This window comes from Hyperoodon ampullatus, assembly GCF_949752795.1.
Source record: "Hyperoodon ampullatus genome assembly, chromosome: 6".
Classification (NCBI taxonomy): domain Eukaryota; kingdom Metazoa; phylum Chordata; class Mammalia; order Artiodactyla; family Ziphiidae; genus Hyperoodon; species Hyperoodon ampullatus.
The window spans coordinates 116,038,505-116,051,247 of NC_136919.1; the positions used below are offsets into that span (position 1 = coordinate 116,038,505).

Here is a 12,743-nt window from a genome sequence, read left to right on the forward strand (position 1 = left end):
TGTTACCTTATTATTATTTATTTTTTATACTTCATATTCTTTATATTTTACTTTTTTAATGTTTACCCAAAGTTAACTACAAAAGGATCATTTTGTTATTTTGAGTACCTTTTTTTTTTAATCAGTGAAAACATGCCCAAGGTTCTCAGAGAGACTTTCCCCTCATTTGTTCCTATTCTTTTAATATCAGAGACCTTCTTGGGTTATGGATTTCTTTAGATTATTGCACTTATATTTCTATCTGACATTAGGTATGACTGTATTGTCACAACTTTACTTTAGGAACTTGTAGTTCTTCTTTTTCTCTGTCCCATGGGTTGACTCCTCTTTTCCCTTCATTTTTTTTCTTTTCATTTTCAAAAATCTGTTTCTCAGATTGCATGGCACATACCATGCCTTTCATTTACTTCCTAATTGGCATGAATTCCAAGAATACAGTGGCGTTCTCCTGTAGGTTCTTCTTGCTTCCACATCCACTACCAATTTGTCTTAATTAAGGTCAGCGTGGTCATTAACTCTGCCAGGAGATTGCATGGCGCTATGAAAAGGGATGGCTTTGGAAGCAGGTAAGCCGAGGTTAAAATCTTGGCTCTCTACCTCTTCCTAGCCATGTGGCCTTGAGAAAGTTTCTTAGCCTACCTAAACCTCAGTCTCCTGATGTTTAAAAATGAGGAGAACATGGGCTTCCCTGGTGGCGCAGTGGTTGAGAGTCCGCCTGCCGATGCAGGGGACGCGGGTTCATGCCCCGGTCCGGGAGGATCCCACATGCCACGGAGCGGCTGGGCCCGTGAGCCATGGCCACTGAGCCTGCGCGTCCGGAGCCTGTGCTCCACAGCGGGAGAGGCCACAACAGTGAGAGGCCCGCGTACCGCAAAAGAAAAAAAATGAAGAGAACAACACCTACCTTGTAATATTGTTGTGAGCATTAGAGATCATTATGTAAATTACCTGGCATGTGATAGGGATACAATAAATGAAAATTACTTTTATTTTGAGTCAGTCAAATATGGGATTCAGGGCCTCCCTGGTGGCGCAGTGGTTGAGAGTCCGCCTGCCGATGCAGGGGATACGGGTTCGTGCCCCGGTCTGGGAGGATCCCATATGCCACGGAGCGGCTGGGCCTGTGAGCCATGGCCACTGGGCCTGCGCGTCCGGAGCCTGTGCTCCGCAACGGGAGAGGCCACAACAGTGAGAGGCCCGCATACTGCAAAAAAAAAAAAAAAAAAAAAAAAATGGGATTCAGATCCCAGTTCTTCCACTTCTTAGGACTTTTTAAAAGGAAGTTTACTTAACCAATTTTGAGCCTAAATTTTCTTATCTGTAAAATGGGGACAAAGGTCCTTATCTTGTAAGGTCATGGGAAGACTATAACCTCAGACAGGGTATAAGACAGTTGCACATGCTCTCAACAAACGTTCTTTCTCTTCCACCTTCTGGACAAAGACATACTCTGCTGGACATGTCTGAATATTACCTGATGTGTTGCTTTTTCACAGAACAAACTTCCAATAGTATTACCCTAGTGTGAAGGGCTCACTTTAGCTCAAAAGAATGCTTGTTTTGGTCTCAGAAGGGGAAAAGCATCCATTTTCCCCTTCTGATCAATGGAAATGTTTTCATAAAAGTATTACTTTTGATTTTCTGTCTTTACAAGTAGGTACATCTTTTAACCCCCAGATACCCTTCGAATAAAAAGAAAGAAAGAAATGAGAGAGAGAAGAACCAAAACTTAGTGAAGGTGATAGGTTCAGATAATACGTAAAACAAAAGACTTAGAGAAAATGCCATTGTAATCAAGAAACATTTGTGTATTTTGATGAACCCATTTTTCACAGTCAACTAGAAGAAAAATTCTTATCCTTATTCATTTTTTCAAGGATTTGGAAAATGCTAAATAAAAGGGAACCAATAAATTGGGGAAAATATTACTCTCATTAGAGTACACACAGAAATTCTTTGCTTCTCACAGGATTCTGAAAAAGAAATTCTCTTAAAATGCAGGTTGCTTCCCATCCTTTATAATCCCTAAGGAATACCTCCATCTCTGATGAACTGAAGGATGTGGGCTTTGAAATCTGACATGCCCTGATTTTAATCCACACTCTGCTACTTACCATTGGCAATGCATTTAACTTCTGCAAGCCTCAGTTTCCTTAGGTGTTAATAAAATGGGCAGCCTAGATCTTCCTTCATACAGAGTTTAGTAGGAACAAATTACATAATTGATGTGTGCTGAAGCATGTAGCCCAATGCCTTGTATAGAGTAGAAAATAAATGTTAGGGCCCCTTCTCTTTTTCCCTTACATCTATCCAATAGTGTGAACTTGATAATCATAGATGATCAATATAAGTAAATAATGGAACCTGTTGGAAGAATGTATCAGTGGAATTAATCTCATCTTCAGTAGTATAAATCAATTTGAAGAAGCTATCATTTGTTGACTTAGTATGAACCAGGTGCATGTCCCTTAAGGAAGGCAATATACATCTTACATATGAGGAAACTCTGGCTCAGAATTGAGAGGATATTTCCTTAAGGTTACACAACTAATGAGAGAAGAGCCGGCATTTGAACCCAGTTCCTCTCTCGCCACAAATATTTGTCATTTTCGTATCTTATGATGACAGAAATAGACTATTGCTGCAAATAGGCATGTTATCTGGTTCACAGTATAACTGAATCCATGATCAAATTTTAAAAATTCTTATTTTCATATATTCTCTGGAAAAACTTCAACACCCTAGGGGTATAATTTCATTTTTGTCCAGTTTTGGCATCTAACTCTATTTTATTGAGTTTATCTATGTAAATGATTGGAATGTTCTACCATTAGATATAAGATATCATCTTATTAGCAAATGAGGCCAGCCCATGGCTGAAGCATCATTATAACATATTTACCAACAAGTCAGGGAAGTAAGAGATATATATTTTTTCCTTTGGAGTTTTGACACTTTCAGAGTTTAGGGAAGTGAACTAACGTTCAAAGTGTATTTACAATGTGGCAGGAACTATAGGTAGTGGCATTGCATGTATTCTTTAATACTCAAAACAATGGGTGAGACAGACGTTATTATCTCCGTCTTATAGCTGAGGAATGGAGGTTTTGTGAGCTTAAGTAACTTATGTAAAGTAGGAAATATAGCTAGGTTTTGAGCCCTGGACAATGCACTTGTATTGAGGATCTCATTCCACGATGATGCTAGTAAATGAAGTGTTAGAGTTCTTTGCCCTAATTCTCTGTTTACCTTGACAAGAAAAGCATCCATTACTTTCCCTGTGGTGCCCTGGCTCATGCCAGGGTCAGGCTGTCTTTCAACTAAATGATGTACAATTTGAGAAGCACACATGACTGGAACATCTTCCGCAGAACCCTCAGTCTGCAAGCTCAGAGGGGTGGGGGCGGGGAGGAGAGAAGATGGATGGAAGTAATGGAAAATGATGTGATGTTGTGGAAATTTAGATTTGGAAATGATTTTTAATCAAGTTCAGCCAGGAGAGCCTCTCTCCAGGTGTAACCTAGAGGTAATCAATAACTGACATTCCCAGCCCTCTTGCCTCCCGTGTGATTTTACTGAACACAGGTTTAATTGACCTGAGAAAGAACTTACTTGTTCGAAAAGCTGTGTGCACCGCCAGCAAAATAAACTTGCCTCAGTTCCTGCCATGTGGGGAACTTTGCTGGACTGTTTTACATGGTCATTTCTGAGTAGAAAACTGTCAGGTCACCAGGCTTTAAATGCTTGGGAAACAAGTCTGTGAGGTCACTTTGATAATGAGAGACACTATAAAATGTGGTAAGGATTTACTTTCGCTGGGCTTGCTTATTCCAGAAATTGAATTGAATCAGTTACCGTGGAAGGATTCCATTGCACCCGTGCCCAAGAGGGGCAAAGTGACACAGGACCAGATTCATACAGAAAAAAACTTACCTCCTTTATATTGTATAATCCATGAGGACCCTACCTTGAAGGAGTAGACTAGGAGGGATTGCTCAAAGAAAAAGTCCATTTCTTTGTAGAATCAGACTATGCACTTTGTCTCCATGAGCCCCAGTTTCCTCATCTGTAAGATAAAAATAAGTCCTACCTTGTCAGAATGATACAAAGACTTCTGGACCTTAGCAACTGAAGAAAGTTTAAGCTTTGCTTTCTACTGATCAAATTCTTCTCCCGTACACTTAATATTTTGGTGTCCTGAAAAATATTTTGTGAGCCTCACATTTCTTATATGTACAATGAGAGGGTTGAGCTAGATTATCTCCAAAGTCCTTCCCATCTGTAACGCCAAATTACTGCACTTCCACAAATACCCTAGGAATAAGGCAGCCTTGCATTTACAAAATATCCCAGGCTCAGAGAGCTGCTTTAGAAAGCAGCCATGGCACAGAGGAAGGACCTAGAGTCAGAAGACCTGCAGTCCAGCCTCACTTCAGCCACATCCTTGCTGTGTGGACTTTGGCAAGGCATTTAACATCCCTAAACTTGAAGTTCTTTATCTATAAAAGGATGATAATAATAACCTACCACAGAGAAAGGTTGGTAGAATTTTATTAGATTGTGAATGTGCAAGTAAAACTTTTTACACTGTGAAACCCTGTATACATTTAAATATTTTGACTATCATCTAGTAAAGCCCATGCACTTATTTTTTTCCCCAAATAAGAGCTTTTTAAAAAATCCGGATTTTTAAAAAATGTCATTTTAATCAAAGTTATGTACGTTCATGGTTTAAAGCATCATCTACCTATACAGAACTTATTATGTAACACATGGTTCTATGCCCCTTCTCCCTACTATCGCTGATGTCCTGTCCCCAGAGGCAACCACTTACAACTCTAAGTTTTTGTTTTTTAAAGATTTACCTCCATGTATCTAAATATTCTGTGCATAGTGTCATTTTTTGATTTTTCAGTTTTAGGCATTTATAATGACCTACCAATCATGGGAGATGAGGATTTTCATCCCTATCACTCTACCACCAGAAAATACATGCACCGTATTAATATTTCCGTTCTCTCAATACAAACATATTGTAATATAATTTTGGTTAGCTCTATCATCAGTCCTTAAGTTAAAGTGAGTACATAAATCCTATTCATAGCTGAGCCACATAGAGTACTATAATTTTCTTCTTTCCTCTCACAAGTATTTTTTCCCCCGAGATTTAACAGTTGTTTTGTTTTGTTTATGTGCTGCATTTTCTGTGGTCTTATTACTAACTCAGCCCCAAATTCTCTCTCACTGTGTCTCAATGTATTAAATATTTTTTACCAATTTTATCTTTTTCGAGACATCACCGAGAGAACCTTCTGATCAAAAGATCTGGTTTTGTGGGTCGATAAGTCCTACGGCCTGATACCATCCTGGGATTACTCTTTGTCATCATTCTGGGGGTTTTCTTTGACCTCTCTCTTATTGAATTCCATATTACTTGGGCCCTACGTCTACATCCATATAGGCTTATTCGCTTGTTTTTAAAATGGAGCACCTTCTCCAGTAATTTCTCTGAAATACGTATATCTTAAGAATGTACCTGTCTGGAAATATATTTAGTCTCTCCTTATACTATGTTAATAGTTTGGCCAGGTTTGGAATTTAAGTTGAAAATAATTTTTCATAACTTTATAATTTTGATGACATTGCTCTAGTATTACATTAAAATGATTGGGGCTATTCTGATCCTTTGTATCTTCCTGATTTTTCTTTTGAGATACTTTTATAATCGTCTCTTTCCCTTTGTGTTCCAGAATTTCATGGTAATGTGCCTGGGTCTATTTTCATTTACTGTGCTAGTGCTGGGCAGTAGACTAGATGGTCCTTACGTTCTCCAGTCCTGAGGTTTAGTGAGCCTCTTCTTCTTGGCTGTTTTTAACTGAGTACTTTAATGTTCCGCTTTTACAGCTCTACAGACATATTTCTGTGACAGCTCTTGCTATATTGTTTTATAGTTAGTTGTGTATATCCCTAGCATAAGCATATGCTTCCATTATGGAAGCTCAACTGATTTTTGTTGTATGAATGAAAACAAAATTTACTTGTGATCTGGCAGCATGGACATAGAAACATAGTATGTAATATGGATCTGAAAAATTAATGGCAGCTAGAATTGTACTAGATTTCTGAAAATATACCTCTACTTTAGAGATTTTACAATTTTCCATACATTTTTTAACTCTTTGTAGTGAATGATTTTGCTCTCAACCTGAACAAATTCTAGACTGCTATCCACAACCACTTGAAACTTAAAAGGAGAGAAACAAAAATAGTTTGAGGTTCTTGAGGTTTCTAAAGACCTTTAAACATCCATTGTTATTTATAGCCAGCATGTTTATAATCAAGGAAAAGGAAATGTTGTGGAGACAGGCCCTCCTTTAACATTTGTGGGGCCCAAAACAAGCATATAAATGGTGACCCACATACATATGTCTAAATATTTAAAATTTACAACTCAACCTTTAAAAATGTTGAATAAAATATGCTCTAGCCACATACCTTAACAAGTGTACTTTCATCAGGACCTGGAAAGCTAGACTGCATTTAAATTTTGGGATTCCTTAGCAGCTCAGGAGGAGTCAGTCTTCAGCTTGTCTCTCATCTTCTTACCTTTAACCAGATCTGTCTCGTCTTTGAGACATTCAGCTGGCACACATGTAGGTACATAGACACCACAGCCCCATGACCAAGCTCCGCTCATGTGCTCTGAATGCAGGTGCCCTTTGGCCAGTGGTTGGGAAAATGGTGAGCATATTTGTGGCCCAGTCAAAATTTGGGAGGACAGTCTTGGAACAGAACTCTGTGCAAGACCTGAAAGTGGTCTAGGGGGCATTTGTGCAAGGAGTTCCAGGGTTCCATGGAGAAATGTCTAGAGGGCAGGCATGGGTTCCAGGTGGGCATATCCGCTTGACCCTGTGTCCTCCTCCACAGGAGGAGAGCAAGAACATGTCCCTCTAAGTGCAGAGTCCAGGGCAGAGTCTCCTCCTGACTAGGGCTGAAGGTTGGACTCCCAGAGAGTAAGAGGAATCTGACTGTGATCATTTGATTAATTGATGGCAAATCTGAGAAGGAACACAAATTGGTCTGTTCTATTCCTTTGACCTGTAACTATCTCTGCCAACTCCACAATCAATTCCATTAACCAAGCAGGAAGGAACTGAGCAAGTTCAGTCCTTTTACTTCTACTTTACATTAAAAAAATAACGGTGGAACATGAGATTTCTTGATAGCTTGTGCTGGTCCAGCCTAAATCATAAATCAGAATTTAAATGTCTCGTGGTTTGTGGTAAGTCCTAAGCTGACGTTATCCTCCAATTTTATGAAGCCTTGAAGGCTTACAAACCCAGATTCAGACTTGGTGGTTTGGGTATTAAAAACTGGTTCCTTTCCCTGGGTTTTATGTTACTACTTCAAATTCCACTAGACAAGGAATAAGGGATACAGTAGGAAAGCTCAGAGGACAAAGAATGCCCACCGAGGGCTCTGGGAAGGACCCTCAATGAGAATTTGGAAACTCAAAATATCTTTGTTCCTAATTAGACTGACTAAGGAACCTGGAAGAAGCTACATCTTGAATTTGAAAAACTTTATAAATAACTGATGTCTTCAAAACGAGTCTTTTCCACCCCACCCCATCCCCACCTCCCACCAGCTGCCTTTGTTATGCTCCAATATTTATAAAGCACCTGTAATTGCTTTCATTTCTTCTACTCTTTTTGACAGGCTACAGGAATGCAAAGGAGAGATAAACCAAAATAGCTAAGCCATGGGGTAATTTTCAAACAGGAATTAAAATTTAAAATTCTTTAAAATTTAGGAAGGAAGTATATATTTTTAAAGGAAATATAATAACAACATTATGGATTTATAAAGTATCAAAAGAGAAAAATATATTGCAACACTATGAAAAAGGAGGAGGGTATACATTTAAAATTATATTGTAAAGGTCGTGAGGAAAGGAGTGCTGGGTGTGCTGCCACCATTTCTTCCGCCTTCAGGTTCTGCACCTTTCACAGGGCTTCCAACAGCGCTGTGTTGGGACAAAGCATCCGGAGGTTCACAACCTCTGTGGTCCGTAGGAGCCACTATGAGGAGGGTTCGGGGAAGCATTTACCATTTTCAGTGGAAAACAAGTGGCGGTTACTAGCTATGATGACTTTGTACTTTGGGTCTGGATTTGCTGCACCTTTCTATATAGTAAGACACCAACTGCTTAAAAAATAATCCATGAGACAGATACGAAGAGGAGCATTTTAAGATGTGCAGTCTCTTTGAAAAAAGGATCAAACTCTTGAACTCAGCATCCTAGATATGTTTGTAAATAAACTTATAGCATAAAAAAATTATATTGTAAAATTCTTGTATTATAAGGGAAGCAGAATGTCATTAATTCAAAGTAGATTGTGACAAGTTAAGGATGCATAGTATAATCTTTAAAACAACAACTCTAAAAAAAATACAAAGGAGTATAGCTGAAAAGCCAGTAGAAGTGATAGAATGGAATACTAACTGATTGGGCTAACACTCGTTAGCCCAAAAGAAGACATGAAAGGAAGAGAAAAGAAACAAAGAACAGAAGGGACAAATAAAACAAATTAGAATAATTGTAGAATTAAACCTGGCCATATTCATAAATACATTAAATGAAACACTCCAATTAAAAGGAAAATATTTTCAGACTGCTTGAAGAAGTAAGGCCTAACTATATTGTTTACATAAGAGGCACTTTAAATGTAAAGACACAAAGAGGCTGAAAGGAAGGGTTGAGAAAAGATACACCATGCAAATACTAAGAAAGTTGGTTTGGCTATATGAATATCAGATAAATCGACTTAAACACAAGGAGTATTACCAGAGATAGAGCAATTTTATAAAGAGAAAAAAACCACAATCCTGGCACACTATTTGAATATACTAAAACCCATTAAATTGTATACTTTAAATGTGAGAGTTATATGGTAGATAAATTATATCTCAAGCTATTAAAAAGAAGTTTATTGAAATGATTTTCATTGATTAATATACTATATCACAGTCCCATTGGTTCAGCCTTTTTTTTCTGTTAGTCATGGAATGTGTTGAATTAAATTAGTCAAAAGCTCATATATAGGGCTTCCCTGGTGGCGCAGTGGTAGAGAGTCTGCCTACCGATGCAGGGAACACGGGTTCGTGCCCCGGTCTGGGAAGATCCCACATGCCGTGGAGCGGCTGGGCCTGTGAGCCATGGCCACTGAGCCTGCGCGTCCGGAGCCTGTGCTCCGCAACAGTAGAGGCTGCAACAGTGAGAGGCCCGCATACCGCAAAAAAAAAAAAAAAACCTCATATATATATATATATAGTCAAATGTTTATTTCTAGAGGCATCAGTCTTTAAGAGGTGACCATGCTGATGTTATGTGTCTATTCATCTATTCATTTTTTATTCATCTCTTTATCTAAGTTATACTATGTATGGTATTTTAAATAGTTTTGTTCATATAATATCATTTTCATCTTTATAATATGTTTGAAAAGTAACAAAATATGCTCACCTTTATATTTTGTCATATTATTATCTTGATTAAATGAAAAGTTCTTACCATAGGAGAAAAAAATGACATAACAATCCTAGCATGTACACAATAACAAAACTTCAAAATATAAGAAGCAAAAATTGACAGAACTAAAAGAAAAAATACCAAATGTTACAATTACAGTTAAATATTTTAATATCCCTCTATTTAGTAATTGCTAGAACAAGTAGAAAAAAATCAGTGAGGGTATGGGAAATTTGAACAACATCATCAGCCATGTTGACCTAATTGAAATTTATAGATCATTATATCCAATAACCACATAATACACATTCTTTTCAAGTGCAGATGGAATTTTCAATAGTAGAATGTATACAGGGCCATAAAATGTCCAGTACATTTTAAAGGATTAAAATCATGCAGAGTATGTTTCTAGAACATGACATAATTAAACTAGAAATACATAACAATAAACTACCTAGAAAATTCATCAAAATTTTGAAATGGGGGCTTCCCTGGTGGCACAGTGGTTGAGAGTCTGCCTGCGACACGGGTTCGTGCCCCGGTCCAGGAAGATCCCACATGCCGCGGAGCGGCTGGGCCTGTGAGCCATGGCCACTGAGCCTGCACGTCCAGAGCCTGTGGTCCGCAACGGGAGAGGCCACAACAGTGAGAGGCCCGTGTACCGCAAAAAAAAAAAAATTTTGAAATGAAAAATTTCATTTGATAAATTCTGAAAACCCATTTTTAAAAGAAAAAATTAAAAGAGAATTTGGAAAATATTTTGAACCAAATAATAATGAAAACATATCAAAATGTGTGACTGCAACTAAAATAATTCTTAAGGGAAATAAATAGCTTGAATACATACTCATATTAAAAATGAATGAGATAAAATCAATTACCTAAGCCTCTGCCATGAGTAATTGGATAAAAAAGAGCAAATTAAATTCAAAATGAGTAGAAAAAAGTAATTAAGATGAAAACAGATATAAGTATAATGGGAAAAAGTAATAGAGTAAATAAACAAAACCAAAGTTGCAGTTTTGAAAAAATTGATAAAATTGATAAACTTTTAGCTACACTGATGAGGAAAAAAAGAAAAATACCAGGAATTTTAAAAATGGGATAGCTTTACAGACCCTCAGATTTCAAAATAAAGGGATACTATATACAACTCTGTGTCAAAAGTTGTGATGACTTAGATGAAATTTATAAATTCCTTAGAACCAGAATTTTACACAAAGATGCTTCAGGGACAGATAGTTTCATTGGTAAATTCTATAAACATTTGAGAACACTAATATCAATCCTATTCAAACTCTTTCCAAAAATAGAGATGGAGAGAATGGAGAAGAAATAGAGATGGAGAACAATTTTCAATGTATCTATTGAGTCCAGGATTATCTTAATATCAAATCCAAACAAGATGCAAGAAAGAAAATTGCAGGCCAGTGTGCCCCATGACCATTGAGGGACAAATCCTAAAAAAAATGTTAGCAAATCTAATCCATCAGTATATAAAAATGATAAGGCAATATGAAACAATGGGAATTACCTCACAAATGTTACTTTGGTTCAGCTTTTAAAAAATCTATTGATGTACAATTTACCACATTAGCAGAATATAGGAGAAAATTATGTAATAATTTAAGTTGATACAAAAGAGCACCCATTCATGATAAATACTCTCAGAAAACTGGAGAGGGAAAGAAATTTTCTCAACCTGATCAAGGGCACCTATGAAATCTATGAAAAACCTATAGCTATCACATACTTGATACTGTATTGAAGGTTTTTTCCCCTCAGATTGGAAACATAGGCAGGATGTATGATCTCACTACTTCTGTTCAAAATTGTTCTGAAGGTCATAGCCAATGCACTAAGACATGAAATTGAAATAAATAGCATGCACATTAGAACAGAAGAGATAAAACTGTATTTGTCTATGAAGAAAATTAACTGTATTTGTATAGAAAATTCTAAAAAAGCTACAGAAATTGAATATAATTAATGAGTTTAGCGCATTCTCAGGATACAAATGAATATGCAAAAATTAATTGTCTTTTTCATATATGAGCAACAAGTGGAAGATGAAATATTTTAAAAATCATTTTCAATAGCATGGAAGAAGACATAAAATACTTAAGAATAAATTTATGGCAGAGGGTGCAAGACCTCCTTGCTGAAAACAAAACAAAACAAAAAATTTGCAGAGAGAAACAAAAAGAAACCTAAATTAATGGGGAGATATACTACATTTGTAAACCGGAAGATTCCGTTTTGTTACAATTTCAGTTCTTTCAAAATTGATCATGCAGATTTAGCACACTTCCAATGAAATCTTAACAGTAAGACCTACTATAAAGCTACACTAATCAAGACAGTGTGGTATTGGCAGTAGGACAGATAAATAGATCAATGGAAATGAATAGAGAGTCCAGAAATAGGTCCATACATGTACAGGCAATTGATTTCTGACAAAGTTGCCAGGTTAATTGAATGAGGAAAAGATAGTCTTTTCAACAAATTGTGTTGGATCAATTGGATACCCACATGAAAAAATTGAACTCTGATCTCTTCTTCACACAGTACCCAAAAATTAATTCAAGATAGTTCATAGACCTGAACATAAAACTGAAACCTACAAAACTTTTATTAAAAAAAAATCTTTTGGCCTGGGGACAGGCAAAGTATTTTTGACATAACACAAAAAGCATTCACCAGGGATAAAAATAAATAAATAGGACTTTATCAGAATTCAAAATTGTTTTTCAAAAATGTGGTTGACTGTTTTCCTCTCATCCTGATATGCCTACCCCTTTGCAGTGTGATTTTGCCATTCCTCACATCCAGAGACAGAGCCTTTTTCTCAGTCCCTTGAATAAAACCTGGTCTTGTGACTTGCTCAGACCAAGAGAATGTGGCAGAAGTGATGTTTGCAAGTACCAGAGCCAACTTCCACACATGTGAGTGAGGACATTTTGAACCTCCCAGCCCAGTCAACCCTCCAGCTGAATCAAGCCTTATGAATAATCCCGGGCTAAACCAAAGAGGAGATGCTCAGACAAACCATGCCACTGTGAGAAGGAATAAATCATCATTGTTTTACGCCATGAACTTTTGGGGGTGCTTTGTAATACAGCAAAGGCTAAATGAAAGAGAAATTGCTACCTGGAGGTGGGTGCTGTATAAAAAAACCTTAAACCTGCCAATAATTTGGGGACCAGATGGC

At 37.2% G+C, this 12,743-nt stretch overlaps 1 protein-coding gene across 1 annotated transcript; it reads left to right on the forward strand.

Moving 5' to 3' along the window:
• Window positions 1-540: 540 nt before the first annotated feature.
• Window positions 541-8,339, forward strand: LOC307054897 (cytochrome c oxidase subunit 7C, mitochondrial-like; the record flags this gene model as incomplete). The annotated part of the gene is made up of 2 exons (XM_079706757.1): window positions 541-566; window positions 7,995-8,339. 2 exons carry the CDS (start codon window positions 541-543, stop codon window positions 8,218-8,220), a joined length of 252 nt encoding a protein of 83 aa, XP_079562883.1. The 3' UTR covers window positions 8,221-8,339.
• Window positions 8,340-12,743: the final 4,404 nt, after the last annotated feature.